Source organism: Uloborus diversus, chromosome 2, assembly GCF_026930045.1.
Source record: "Uloborus diversus isolate 005 chromosome 2, Udiv.v.3.1, whole genome shotgun sequence".
Lineage (NCBI taxonomy): Eukaryota > Metazoa > Arthropoda > Arachnida > Araneae > Uloboridae > Uloborus > Uloborus diversus.
The window spans coordinates 62,181,240-62,195,941 of NC_072732.1; the positions used below are offsets into that span (position 1 = coordinate 62,181,240).

Here is a 14,702-nt window from a genome sequence, read left to right on the forward strand (position 1 = left end):
GAACTATTTTTTGTTCAATTTTGAACAGTTCAAAAAAACTTAACATTAGCGCCTACGGGGAAATTCAAGGCAATTCCGAACTGTGAGGCGAATTTGCTTCAAACAAACTTTGTAGGAAAAAGCTTTTGATAAAAAACTTGTATATAAAATATCTTTTTGATTAGAACAATTTTCCGTTCAATTTTGAACAGTTCAAATCCCTTAACATTAGCGCCTACGGGGAAACTGAAAGTCAATGTAGATTCCGTACTTGAAGGCGGATTTACTTCAAACAAATTTTGTTGGAAATAGCTTTTGACGCCAGACTCCGACTCCGAGAATTTAGGGGCACCTGACTCCGACTCCTGTGCCCAATAATTAATCGGACTCCGACTCCCCGACTTCGACTCTGACTTCGTAGCTTTGGCAAAAATTTATACACGGAGGACAAATGACCGAGTCCGATTCCTTTATCTCAAAATGAGATTGACACCGACTCCGACTCAGCAGCTATGGTTTTAACTGCAAAATAATTATTATTGATATGACTTTTTTTTTATTTTCACGCTAAAGTTTTAATTTAGGTGTTTAGTTTTCGGGGAATAAACTCGAAGTCATTTATGTTTCTTCATAAAGATATGCGCAGACGATTATTATTATTTTTATTTATTTTTTTTGACAATGAAAAGTATTTCTTTAAGTTGACATTTTATCGTTTTTACTTATTTTGGTAAGTGCATTAATTCATTTAAAAAATTATTTTTGGCAACAGGGAAAAAATAAACGATTTTTTTATATGATGTATTTATTTCAATGAGCTTATTAATTTTAATTATTATTTTTTCGTTTTGAAAGCTGTTAAAGATTTTTTTAATGGAAAAAATTGTATTATTTGTTCGTATTTTTTTATTTTATTTATTTACTTTTTTATTTTTTAAGCATCTAATTTTTTAGATGAGTGAGGAATCTTTTATTCCTAGAAATAAGCTTAAAATATTTAAAAAATATGTTTGAAACAATTTGCGATTTTAGCTATTTTTGAGAATATTGATCAGGTATTAGAAAGTAGTATGGGTATACGGGAAAGTAGGCTCGTATAGTTCTAGACAGAACTTCTTGTTCATCATTGAATAGTATAGTGGCTATTTGCAAAACAATTCTTCTTGCTCAGTGCTATAAATTTTACTTATAATTGAAACATTTTATTTCTCCTTTTCAATAACCTATCAATATAACATTGAGCTTAAGGCCAACAATACAGATAAATCTTTATCATTAAATCTTATTTTAATTTTATTAGAAACAACCTATTATCTGATACAAAATACTAATTCAATTTTATGGCTTTATATCATCATGTTGATTTTTGTCACCTTCTAAATTCATTTGGATTTTTTTTTTTTCCGCCTTTTTAAAATTGGCGCAAATTAAGATTTTTTTAAAGTTTTGCTCTTGGTTGAAATGTACATCCAAGCAAAATTTATTAACTGTTTCGACTGTAGATTTAGTTGAAGTAAGGACAGTCCGAAAATTAAGGTTAGCGGATTGAAGATGTTTTGATAAAGTACAGAATTTTTTTTTAAACTCTCCACAAAACAAACAAAGCGAATAAACATTCAAACTAAGTCCTACGCATGTAAAAGGGCGTCGGCTTTTCCTTGAAAGAGTCGCTTTCAAACAGTCCAAAATTAACAAGTAGGGTTTTTATAAATTTAACTTTTGAAGAATATCTTGTGTCACTCGGAAATGACAAAGTTAAAGAGTAACCAGAAAAGGCATTTGTTGATGAATGACTTTTTTCAAAAATAGTGTGTCTTTTGTAAGAATTTTCTATGAATGTGTACAAAGCATTGGGTTGCTGAAATGTCTTTCTACCAAAAGGAATCGGTGTTCTCTCACTAACTAAATATACATTTAAAATATGAGCGTAACAACGTACGCAAAATACTAAGGAATTTTTTGTAAAATCGTGCAGCCACACCACTGGTCCTCTCATAACACTGAACACACAAGTATGAAATATTTAGTCCACACGAGGAGATTACTTTTTTAGTTGAAACAAACTGTGATTCTCCATCACTTTTTTCTGCTCTGAAAAGGGCTGCAAATGATTTACAATTTTCTAAGTTACATCCAAATAGCAAAAGCCGCTTGTGTAGTAGAAATGTCTCAAGATTCATCGACTATTATCGAGAATCAGTGAGCGTGTTTCGTAAAAAAAAAACTTTGGCATATCGTCGCTTCAGAGCAACAGTAGGATATCTTAGTGTTATTTCTGGGATTAAATGTCTTAGTGTTGCTCTGAGGCGACGATATGGTCGCTGATTTGCATTCTGTGCAAAAAATTTGGGGGTGCAACTGCCCCCTCTCGCTCCCCCTATTTGCTGCCCCTGCCCCTCCTCCCTCCTCTCAGATTGTCCAAAATATAAACGTTTTAAGACCTCAGTATCGTGGGTCAATTTGCGGACTTACCCTCTTTGCAAGAGCAGCGTTTTTTTCACAAACTCGTGCTGCCTTTATTTTTCTCCTTTCCTTTCTCTCCCCCTCCCCATATTTCTATTCTAGCGAGTATTAGATTCAATGACATTGGAATTTAGTGATTCCTCAAGTCTTTGTCAAAAATGCAGGAACGGTTGCCCATCGTTGTTTCCAACCAGCTTGAAATTTTTCCTCGATTATTTCCAAAATTCCCAATTTCATTAAAGTATAAAAAATCCCTGAGTTTCCGTTTTACCTGGTATGCGGATGCCCTTTGCTGTGGCGAAAACATTTCATCTAGTCAGCAATCACTCTCATTCAGTGGTTCAGATTCAACTCTTAAGACATTTTAAGAGCGTACATAGCTTTCATAAATGCGTGTAAAGTTAGCAACAAAAAAAACACGCACAAATGAAAAAAAAAACGAAAAGATGATCGAAAATAGCATAAGAAAAGGCTAAGTTTTCAATTAGAGCCGATTATTTCGAAAAATCAGGCAGAATAGCGAGCAACTCTTCGGTCTGCAATGCAGTGAGTTTGAAATAACACAGCTATACCTAAAAAAAGACAAACGGCGGGAGTCGAAAAGTGACTCCTCCAAAAGCACGTTGCAAACAAAACAAGCCCATGACGGAAAACGGAGAGAATGTCGATGTAAATTTGTGGTTATGAACGGTCCAGTAATATATTAAAGCATATTTTTCAAACACTCAAATTTTCTTTTTTAAGTAAAAACTTAGAGAAAGTCAGCGAATTTATTTCCGTCCCGACCTCCGTCTCGGGAATTTTGTCCAAGACGGAAATCCGTCCTGAGACGGAAGGTCTTGCACCCATGGTGTGAGGGCTTCGGAAAACATTTCAATCGTTGGCGTAATGCAGAAGCGAAGCGATTTATCCAACGTCCGAAAGGGCATGATCATTGGCTTTCGGGCCAAGGGTGGAAGCATTTCCGAAACGGCCGAGTTTGTGAATTGTTCGCGTGCCGCCGTGGTAAAAGTGTACCGTGCATGGCAAAATGGGACTGTCCAAAATCAGCGACGTGGCAAATGTGGTGCACGACGGGCCATAGATGACAGAGGCGAACGACGGTTGCGGAGATGCGTTTGGGCAGATAGACGGGCTACCGTTGAGCAACAGACCACCAAAATGAACCAATGGGCTACCAAAATGATCTCCCAAACTACTATTCAGCGAACATTGCTGCGTCTGGGCCTCCGAAGCAGATGCCTAGTTCGTGCACCTATGCTGACTGCTGTTCATCGAGGACGAAGGCTAGAATTTGCACACCAGTACAGCAGCTGGACGTCCACTGAGTCGCGACAGGTAGCGTTTTCAGATGAATCACATTTTATGCTCCATCAGACAGATGGACGTTGGCGTATAAGGCGTGAAACCTCTGAAAGGAACCACCCTGCAACCATTGCCGGAATCGTCCAAGCTGGAGGCGGGAGCATTATTGTCTGGGGAATATTTTCCTGGCATTCTCTGGGTTCACTGATCATTGTGGAAGGCTTTGATGGATCAATACCAGGGTTGGCCGAATTGGACCCAATTGGGTTGGACCCAATGGGTTTTTCTGAAAAAATCCATTTAAAAAAACCCATTATTTAACCCACTTTTGGGATTTTTTAAAATTTTCTGAGAAGTTTTTAAAAAAATTAATTAATTTAAATACTTTCAAATTTTAAATTTCTTTTTTATTTGTTCTTCACCACAGACAATGAACACAAAAAATGAATTTTGAACTTGAATAGTATTTCTTAACTCTTAACAGCATTAAAAAAATACTTCAAAGATTTTAAATAAATATATTTAACTTTTTTCTTTAACTGGTCTATAAATAACTCAAATTATCTTGACTAAGTCTTGTCACGTCTATTTTTCTTAATATTTGTAGATTGTACAGGGGAAACTACTCTAGTCAAAAGGCTTTCAGGTGAATTATTTTCAGCAAACCAACACGTCACAAATCTCGAATAAACACAAGGTATATTTTTAGAAATTAACAGGTTTTTCAAACGGTCGACAGAAAACAGAACAGGATGTACAGTATTTTCATTATCTTCGAAAAAGTTTAATATTTCTTACTCTGTACACAGAAGTAGAAAAACAGGCAACATAAAATTCAAAGAAATGTCTTGATTAAGCTGCAATTCAGTAAAAACTGATTTAAACTACTTGAGGTTCTACAGTAGTTTTGCATAACAAAATAATATACAATAAAGTGAAATGCAAAAAAAAAAAAAAAATGTAGTAATTAAAAAAGAACAATAGATTTTATCACTAGAGAAGTAACTTTGCCTTAACTGTTGGTAATAATGAAAACTAAAAAATCTGAAACTTCACCATTCTTGGGTTTTTAGTCTTTTATACTTTTCTTCAGAATACGCTGAATTTTAACTAGTTTTCCGGCTTTTTTTACCCAAAGACAATTTTTGCACTTTGTCTATACACTTACGCTACAATATGCTACAAGTACCCCCACATTTTCCCTAAAAAAAGACAAAAAAACCCACATTTCTTTTAAAAAACCCAACTTTAGTTGGGTTTTTTTGGGTTTTATTTAAAAAAACCCAAAAAACCTCGGGTCCATGGGCTTTTTAAAAAAAACCCGGGTTTTTGCCAACCCTGATCAATACAAGTACGCATCTGTCTTTGCGGACCATGTTCACCCCTACATGCGCATTGTTTTTCCTCAGGATGATGGCATCCTCCAGCAGGGCAATGCGAGGTGCCATACAGCTGCCAGTGTACGTGCGTGGTTCGAAGAGCACCAGGATGAGTTTACCGTCCTCCCCTGGCCAGCAAACTCACCTGACTTAAACCCAATCGAGCATCTGTGGGACCGTCTCGATCAAGTTGTTCGCGGCATGGATCCTCAACCACGTAATCTAGCGCAGCTGGCCACGGCATTCGAGTCGGCATAGCTCAACATCCCAGAGAACACCTTCAGGGACCTAAGTGACTCTGTTCCTGCACGTCTCGCAGCAGTCCGCTCTGCAAAAGGTGGTTATTCTGGCTTTTGACAGATGGTCACATTAATGTGACTGGACTGTGTATATATGCAGATCAATATACAATAGAAAAATTAAGTTAAAGAAGTAACATTGCTTCAATCACCATTTTTTCTAGAAAAAAAAAGTACTTTCATAAAATTTTAGAACATCAAAAGAATTTTGATAGCACTAAACTTTTGTTGAATGAAATAGAAAATTGCACAATGTGTGTTGCGATTGTATGTATAAACTAAAACAAAAAGTTTGAATCAGAGTCCAATATAATCTCAAATGCTTGACGGAATCCCCAGGGCGTAGAGGAGTAAGAGGGGTAGGGGGAAATGGACACATAAATAACTAACAGTCGCATAGCTCATTTTTAAAATAAATATACATCCATGGGCGGCAGCGACAATTGCACCCCATTGTGCACCCTGTTGATGCCTATGCTAACTAGTTGAATGACTTTTGAAGACATATTTTACAATATTTTTTATTAATATTTTTTTTAGAATATATTTTTGTAATTCAAATTTCGATTATTTCAGAACAAGTTGTATTTTTTTGCTTGAATTTGAATTTATAAGTTTCTACTAGAGATTAAAGTTGAATACCAGAATATTTTAATTACCATGATGGAATACTTTTCCAATGCTGATAGTCTCATAACCATGGTTCTTAAACAGTTGAGGTATAGTTATGAAATTTCCAACAGTATCACGCCAATAACTTCCAGCATCATATAAATGTAATGTGTCAGGTCTACGACTGGTCAAGAATGAAGTACGGCTGGGAGCACATAATGCTTGCTGGGGGGAAAACAGAAAAAGAATACATAACAACCACCAGTTGGAAATAAATTCAAAAAAGAACAAAAGGTTAATAAATAAAACAAGGGTGCCCATATAGGGGGCCAAATGGGGGCTACCCCCCTAGAAATGTGGAACTTCCTTGCTTTTAATGCTTTTTTCTTTGCAAAAATGTATAAAGATTTCTTTTCCAGCCATTAATGAATAAGTTATTAAAAATGTCAAATTTTAATATCTATTATCTGTATACTGAAATCGGTTTCCATGGGGAAAATATTTGAGCCCCCCCCCCTTAAAATTTTGCATATGGACGTCCTTGAAATAAAATCTTTAATTATTAACATAAGGTAGAATCTTGAAAGTTTGACGTTCCGCTTAATTTGAGGTGCCTACTTTACATTTTCAGTTACATTTTTTGGTTGGTAAAAAATTATTTTTACTAAAATCTGAAAAGAGAAATCTTTAGTTACGATTAAACTTGTTTAACTATATACAGCAAATCATAAAAAAATGCATTGAGAGGTTGATGTCAACAACACTCCCTATGGCACGAAATGTTCATAGACTAAAAGTATGGATCAAAAATGCCTAAGAGATAATAACTTGATGCAAAAAATTAACATTGATTGCCACAAAGAACATGTAAACATTCCTATTGGAATTCCGGATTGCAGTCTAAAAAGAAGGTTCACAACTTGAAGGCGCACGACTCGTAATACCGAAATTTAAGCCATCTACAACTAACCATTTTTGTGTTATGTGCAGTAGTGTACCAAGGGGTTGGCAGGAGTGGCTCTCACCAGGAGCACAGCAGCTAGAGGGGGAGGGGGGGGGGCATTTTGACTCATTTCAAAAAAAAAAAAAAAAAGATTTTTTTTTTAATTTTAAAAAAAAATGATCATATAAACAGAAAAACGCTTTTATAAATAAAAATAAACTTGCAAGAAAAAGAGCTAGAGGAATAAATAAAACAATCCTTAATTCTCAAAAAAAAAAAAAAAAGGTTGGAGGGGGGGGGGGGCCTGTGGCCTGAAATTCTATACCAATTTATTGAGTTAGCTAAAGACTTACACACACAATGTACATACCAGGGAGCGGTGGTGGAGGGCGTTCTATGCCGGATTATTCCATTTCTTTTTTTGGGTGTGGGGGTGGGGTAACATTTTGTCGTGTATAGTTTTCTTAGGCTAAGTAAAAAATGTAAGAAAAAAAAGTCTTTTTGAACAAAATATTGGAAGGCCTCAATTAGCGAATATATAGTACAGTCGAACCGCCATTAGTCGAAGTAGCAAATTGCTGAAAAAAAATTCGGTATATAGAAATTTCAATGCATAGAAACAATCTTAAGTTATCATAAAAATCTCCTAAAACATTATAATTAAAGCTAATTTTCGTTAACTGTAATGCCGTTTCATGTTTTTGAGTGAGTTTTCTATAAGTTTCAGTACTTTTATTACGTCTTTCCAATTTCTCATAATACAGGAATTCTGCTAGCGGAAAGACTAAATTTACCAGAAATGACATTTTTGCGCCTTCATACATCTTCATTCTTCAATAATTGAACTTGATCCACAACATCAGGGGATTTCCATTTCGACAAAGTAATCGAGAGAAAAGTAAAAAATCAATCTACTTAACTCGACTGATTTTTATTGAAGCTAAAAAGACTAGGAATGGTAATCAACAGACAATAGAGATAGCTTGAAAATGAAATTTTATTGTATTACTGGTTTCAACTAAGATTTGAAATAAACTTGAGGAAATTTAATTAAGGGTGTGTAGATAGGTAATTAAATATAATTACCTATCTACACACCCTTCAAACTCAGATTCCTTCTGAATTTCATAGAAACCTTTAGTGAACATAATTAACTTCTCTAACCTTCATTTTTTCCTAAGACAAACAGCCTTAAGTGGAAAATAAAATCTACAAAGTCTCAAATTTTTTTTCAATATATAGAGATTTTTTCGATATATAGAAACAATTTTTTCAATGTAATGGACATGGAAATTTGCTAGGTCTTCAATATACAGAAATTTCAAGGATGTGCCATCTGAAACCCACTTTTGGAGCAATCTCAGTCGCAGGAAAATAGTGACTTTGGAGTAGCTTGGCTCAGGAAAATAGTGAACTAGGAGCAGTTTGGCTCACCAAAAAGTTTTTTTGTAGAATCTTGAAACATGAAAATAGTGTAATTGGAGTAGCAAAAAGTATGTTATGATAAAATAATAAAAAAGGAGATTAAGGATGCAAAAACGCTATAACTTCAAATTGAAGCTCTCTTAATTACATTTCTTCTTTTTTTTTTGTCTAATTTTTTCACCAAAGACAAGTTCTGTCCTGCTCTACTTTTTTTTTACATTTCTTTAAATTTAAATTTAGTGCAAACATTTACTCCGCTTAATACATCAAAGTTTTTGTGCACATTTAAATTAGAGTGCTTTGATACCTATTTTTAAAATTTGTTTGCTTTTATGTACGAAATTTAAAAAGGCTTTTAAAAAAAGCACAAAAGAATGGTTGAATTTAAAAACTTTATCTCAACAAGTTGCAAGTGAGTTTTACAGAGCTTTTTGATATTTTTTTTCTTTCAGTATGTTTAAGTTATTTATTTATATTTGACCGTTTTATTATTATTATTATTATTACAGTAAAACCCCTCCTAACGTACACCTCTCAAATGCGGACAATTTTTAATTCCTCCATTCCAAGTCAGATAACATTATATAATCCCTGTCCAGCGGACACCTCTCTATTGCGGACAAAAATATTTGTCCCGTTAGTGTCCACATTAGAGAGGTTTTACTGTATTATTTTTTTGGCACATATGTTTATATACTGAACTACTTGATTAACGAATCTGAAGATTCGTTAACCAAGTAGCAACAATAGTAGCTACTTGATTAACGAATAGCAACAAGTAGCAACAATCAAAAGCAACAATAATTTTTTTATTTTTAACTGTTTGATATTTAATCACAAAAGTTAATAATTAAATTAGTATGAAAAAAAAATGATTTTGAGAAATGATGTCACAGAAAAAGAATTTTTAAACACACATGAAAAAAACATGAAAAATGTGAAAAAAGAAAGAAATAAATAAAAATTTTAAGACAAACTAAGAATATGGAAAAAATGCCTGAATCTGAGAAACTTGAAATGTCTGCATATTCATTACCAGAGCATTAGCATTCCCAGATTTTTGCTATTTTAAGTGTCTCCAACCAAAACTAGAGATCAATTTTCTGCCCTAAAATCTTAAGAAACCCAAGATTAAAAACTGTTGAACAATATTAATTTTAACAGATAGCATTTGCTTCAATTAATCTGGATGTAACTGGTTTGACATTTTCGAGTCGGCGTGGCAAGAAGACGAATTTGTAAGTCCTCATATACTGAAAACAAAAGATAACAAAAGGTTGAAAATAATGATCAGTGCAAAATTTTTCGGGTCAAAGGAACACAATCACATAAAAAATTAAAATGATCAAGTTTTTCAAAAGCAATGCAATTGGGTTTTGAAAAGCGCAAAAAATCAGGACTAAGCCAAAAAAAAAAAAAATCATAAAAACAAGCACCAAATGCATAAACTTAATGATATTCTGCCAAAAAATGCCAAATATGCTAAAGGAACAGCAACATTAAATGCAAAATTACAGTTCTGGCGTGAGCTTGTCCGATTTTGGGGCAGAGAAGTCCATTTGGCAGTCTTTTGGGGTAGTTTGGCACATGATTGGCAAATGGCCCAGTTTGGCGCAGCTGGCACATCCCTGAAAATTTCGATATGTGGAAGTTTGATATATGGAGGTTTGACTGTATTTTTATTTTGCCTGTACGTAAAAAGTCGTGTTTTTTAGTCAACTTCAGATTAGCAATGTCTTTTGTATTTGCTTTGCTTTGCTGCACTGTTTCCACCAAAAGCCAAAGATGCTTTTGGAGAATGCTTTTTATAGTGCATGCACTGTGGATTTTACTGGAAAATCACTAATTTGATCTCGTTTTTTGAAATCAATCATATGTATTCTGCCAATTTTTACCCATAAGGCATTTATATACATCATGTGCATCATAGCCTTTTAAAGCAAGGACGAATACAAGGGAGGGGAGATGGGGGGCGATCGCCCCCTCCTTGAGCTGAGATGTAGGAACTCTCCTTCGGCACATTTTTGGTACTGAAGTTCTACGAAAGTAATTTTAGACGATCTTTAATAATGTTACAAAAAAGAGGGCTCTCTCTCGAAATTTTTTCTGAATTGTAGTCTTGAAAACGCAGTTGGAGCACAACTCTCAACACTTTAGTGATAGGGATAGGAATTTTGTGCAGGAAGTCTTTCGAAAATCCAAAACATCAAATTTTAAGTGATCTGAGTTGACATTAGATGGAATTCTGGGGACCCTCCTCTGGAAAGTTTTTTCAATTGAAGTTCAAAAAAAGCAATTATAGGACACTAATGTCTTTAAGGTCAAGGATCGTATTCACTCTCGCAAAATTTTGTACAAATAGAAGTTTTTTTAAAAAAAGAAAAAACTTATTTGAGATGATCTTCCATGATGTTAGGAGGTGGAGATGTGGGAATTTGTAAAAGGGTAAGTATCTGAAATCTCTCTCCCCTCCTTGAACACTTTCTGGATCCGTCCTTGTTTTAAAGTAATCTTGATTTTTGAAAACTTACTAAAAATATTTTAAGTTCAAGACTTTAGTCCATCATTTTTTGGATTACAGCAACTTTAATTTTAAGAATAATTGAATAAACAAATAAGTTAATTAACAAACTACTTTCAATTTATTCGTGAAAAAACCTATTTTCTTAATGATAATTTGTTAATTTTTATCTGCATTTTTAAAGCCTAAATGAATTTTTGGAGTTTGTGAATACATATTCAAATGTAAAAAATACAGACCTGTGCAAAAGCATTCTTGAATATCACACTTTTAGACGCTAAAAAGTCTATATTTGGAGTAATTGCCTTTTTATCTCCATAACATCCTAAAGCTGGCCTTAAATCATCCACAACAATAAATAAAATATTTGTCCTGCCAATATAATCATCTGCAAAAAAAAAAAGTCAAATCAATATTTATTAAAGAAAGTACAAGATTAAATTAAAGCAGAACTATTCAGAATGACAAAACAAAAACTCGCTTTTACAAAAGATAGTTGTACTGCCAATGTTGAAGAGACGCACTCTTTCTTCAAAGAAATCAAGGGCGCCCATATAGGGGGGCAAGGGGGGGCTCGAGCCCCCCTTAGAAATTAGAACTTTCTTGCTTTTAGTACTTCTTTTCTTCGCAGAAATGTAAAAACATTTCTTCCCCAGTCATTAATGAATAAGGAATTAAAAATGTCAAATTTTAATGACTCTAATCTGTCCTGAAATCCACTTTCATAGGGAAAATATCCTACTAAACCATGGTTAAAATATCTGAGCCCCCCTTACAATATTGCATATGGGCGCCCATGAAAGAAACTAAAAATGTAATCTGAACCTCTTCCAATATCAAACTAGTATGTTGTGGCCATCACGAAACTTTCTTATAATTCTAATCCCTCCCCATGCTTGAAAAGAAAGCAATATTCCCAACAAAAACAAAATTACATACGCCATAACTTGACGACCATCCCAATTCCCGATTTACCTCAAAAGCTAAGCAAAGAATGTAAATTGAAAATTATTTTTAAAGCCTTGCTTAAAATAATTACAAACATTTATTTGTTAAACAAAAAAATGGCAACAGTTAAAAAGTTTAAATCATTGCAATTTTTTGGTCATTTTCCAACACTTAAAATCATGCGAAATACGCAGACGACAGTCTATTAGGATTTATCTTTCTTATTGCTGCAATTACAAAGCTATTTTTATTCACAAAAAAAAATCAGCCCCTCCTCCCCATGGAGCGATTGGCGCTAAAATTGAACTAACGCCTGTTTACATATGGATTCACATTTATTCCAAATTTCATCTAGAACGTAGCATTTATTTCTTGAGATTATGGTACTCACAATGAATAAAAAAGAACGTTTGATTGCGCCACCCCCTTTTCAGCTGGTGACGCCAAAATAGAATCAGCTCTTATACTCTCTAAGGGCTACTTGTCGATAAATTTTTGTTTGATTCCGTTCATTATTTCTTGAGATACAACAGTCACAATTGACGACAAAAAACATTTGATAGTTCAACCCCCATTTGAGCTATTGACATCGAAATCGAATCAGCACCTGCACCAGTTAGGAGCAACATATGGATCAAATTTTGTTTGATTCCACCAGTTACTTCCTGAGGAAATAACAAGCAGCCATAACTCAAGAAATGTCCCATTCCTGCACCCCCCTTGGAGGAATTCGTGCCAAAAAACAATGGGCACAAGTTCACATAGGGGCACCAAATTTCATTCAATTTCATGCGGTAGTTTTTGCTGTAGAGCGGCCATAAAAAACTGGTCACACACATACGTGACACATAACACACGCGAACACAGACAGACATTTTCCAAAAATGGTCGAAATGGACTCAGTACATCTCAAAACATTCAAATCTGTCAAAATTTGAAATTTTGCACAAATCCAATAGTTTCTTCTATATATTAGATATAGAAGAAAATAAAAAACAACAGACCATTATTTTATATCTAGAAATTTGAAGAACTTAATTTATTTTGCTTAATTTATTAATTTTTCATTTTATACAAAGAATTTTATTTCAAAAAAACATTGCTTAATGTATTTTGTTTGATATGATGAAAAAGTGAACAAATGTTTATTTTATTATAAAAATTATGCAAAATTTTTAAAATATTTTATTACTAGTTCTATGGTACTGGTACTAATCAATTTTCTTTCAGAAAGACTCTGATAACAATGAGTCTCCTCGATTTTTTCAATTTATGCAGTGAGAAGCAAAGGGATGTAAGTGCCAAATTTAAAAAGTGGGAGATAACCAGTACAGATAATAGGGTAACCTCTTCTCGTGCTTGGGGCAAGAGATGGTACTAGTAGCTTGGGTGGGTGCAGCATTTCAGCATAATTTAGAAACAAATTTCAATGAAAGCCTACCTAGGATCTGAATTTTAAACGCGCTTTATAAGGAACTTTTAAAAAGTTCACTTACATCCCTTTGCTTCTCACTGCCTCAATTTCGCCCCAAATTTTTGGAAACAAAAGGTTACGCACTATGCACTAATATATTTCTATCTCGCTGACATTGCTAGAATAAAAAGATGATTACCTAAATTTGGGGACCGAGCCAAACATCTGATTGAAACATCTTCTTTACTACTATTTATTTGGGGTGGATTCCAAATGAAATTAGTTGCACAATTAATGGCAATTATTGTAACACAACAAACTAATAATTAAGAATTACCTAGCTTCATTATTTACCTTATTACCACGCATTAGTCGGCATGCCAGAAATAAATGAGGTTGACCAGCCTCTGGAGAAATTAGAAGCTTATGGCATGCCAGATAATTTGAGGATACTTTGCCAAAAAAAGAAAGTACATTGGAAAAAATTGATTATTATTCAAACATTTAACATTAAACAAGAAGCAATATAAAATCAATATGTATTTGTTACTATTGCAAGTGATTCACTATTGATTTGGTTATACTCCAGTAAAAGAATTAACTTGGAAGCAATCATCAGGGGCAGATTCAGGGGAGGGTCAAAGGGTCAGCTGACCCTTTGACAGGAATTTTACCAAGACTGTTGTCAAACATCAAATTTTCAGATCAGAAAAAATAGTACAATGAATCAATGTTGAACCGTTTTTTGCTTGGTTCTGTAAGGTACTATTTCTGCTTAGCTCATCATAATTCAAAGGATTGACTGGGTTAGTTTACTGGGCTATTGCTATTTTGAGTTTTTGTTCATTTTCAAAAGCACAATTATCTCTAAATGAGCTTAACGTTTTTTCAAAGCACTCTTCCACCTCAAACAACACATCGCGCATGTGTGTTGTGTGTGCTGTTTCCAACTATGTATTTTATAGCTGGATGGTAACACGACCAGTCCGTCTGCTCAAAGAAACATTACTTTTGATGAAAATTTGAGGGAATATGGAGCAGGCTACGCCATTGGAAAACTTAGGAGAAGGGGAGAATTTGGAAGAGTTTTGCTTTCATTTGGAGGGAAGGGGGATGCTCTGTAGCATATGAGGGTGTGCGCCATAACCTTTAGGAACCCCTGCTTAACTGATACATTTTTATGTGCTTTTTTTTAGATAAAGTGCTCGCCATTGAAACTTGACCCCCCTTAAGATAATTTCTGGATCCGCCCCTGGAAATCATAGCAATTGTGATTTATTTTTAATTTCTGTTATAGATTAGTTTAAATTCCAATTAGAAAGAGAAGTTTATTTTGTAATCCATTCAGTTATATTAAATTTGTTATGTTCAAGTAAAATATTTTACGTTTAAGACTACAAATGTTTGCTCTATT

General features: G+C 34.1%; 1 protein-coding gene across 1 annotated transcript in view; it reads right to left on the reverse strand.

The window, feature by feature from the left end:
* Window positions 1–14,702, reverse strand: part of LOC129217079 (iduronate 2-sulfatase-like) — a 36,454-nt gene that overhangs the window by 20,565 nt on the left and 1,187 nt on the right. The window contains exons 2-3 of the mRNA XM_054851328.1: window positions 11,166–11,314; window positions 6,085–6,262 (exon numbers count right to left, since the gene is read on the reverse strand). Coding sequence (XP_054707303.1) covers window positions 6,085–6,262; window positions 11,166–11,314 — 327 coding nt within the window. The remainder of the gene's footprint in view (window positions 1–6,084; window positions 6,263–11,165; window positions 11,315–14,702) is intronic.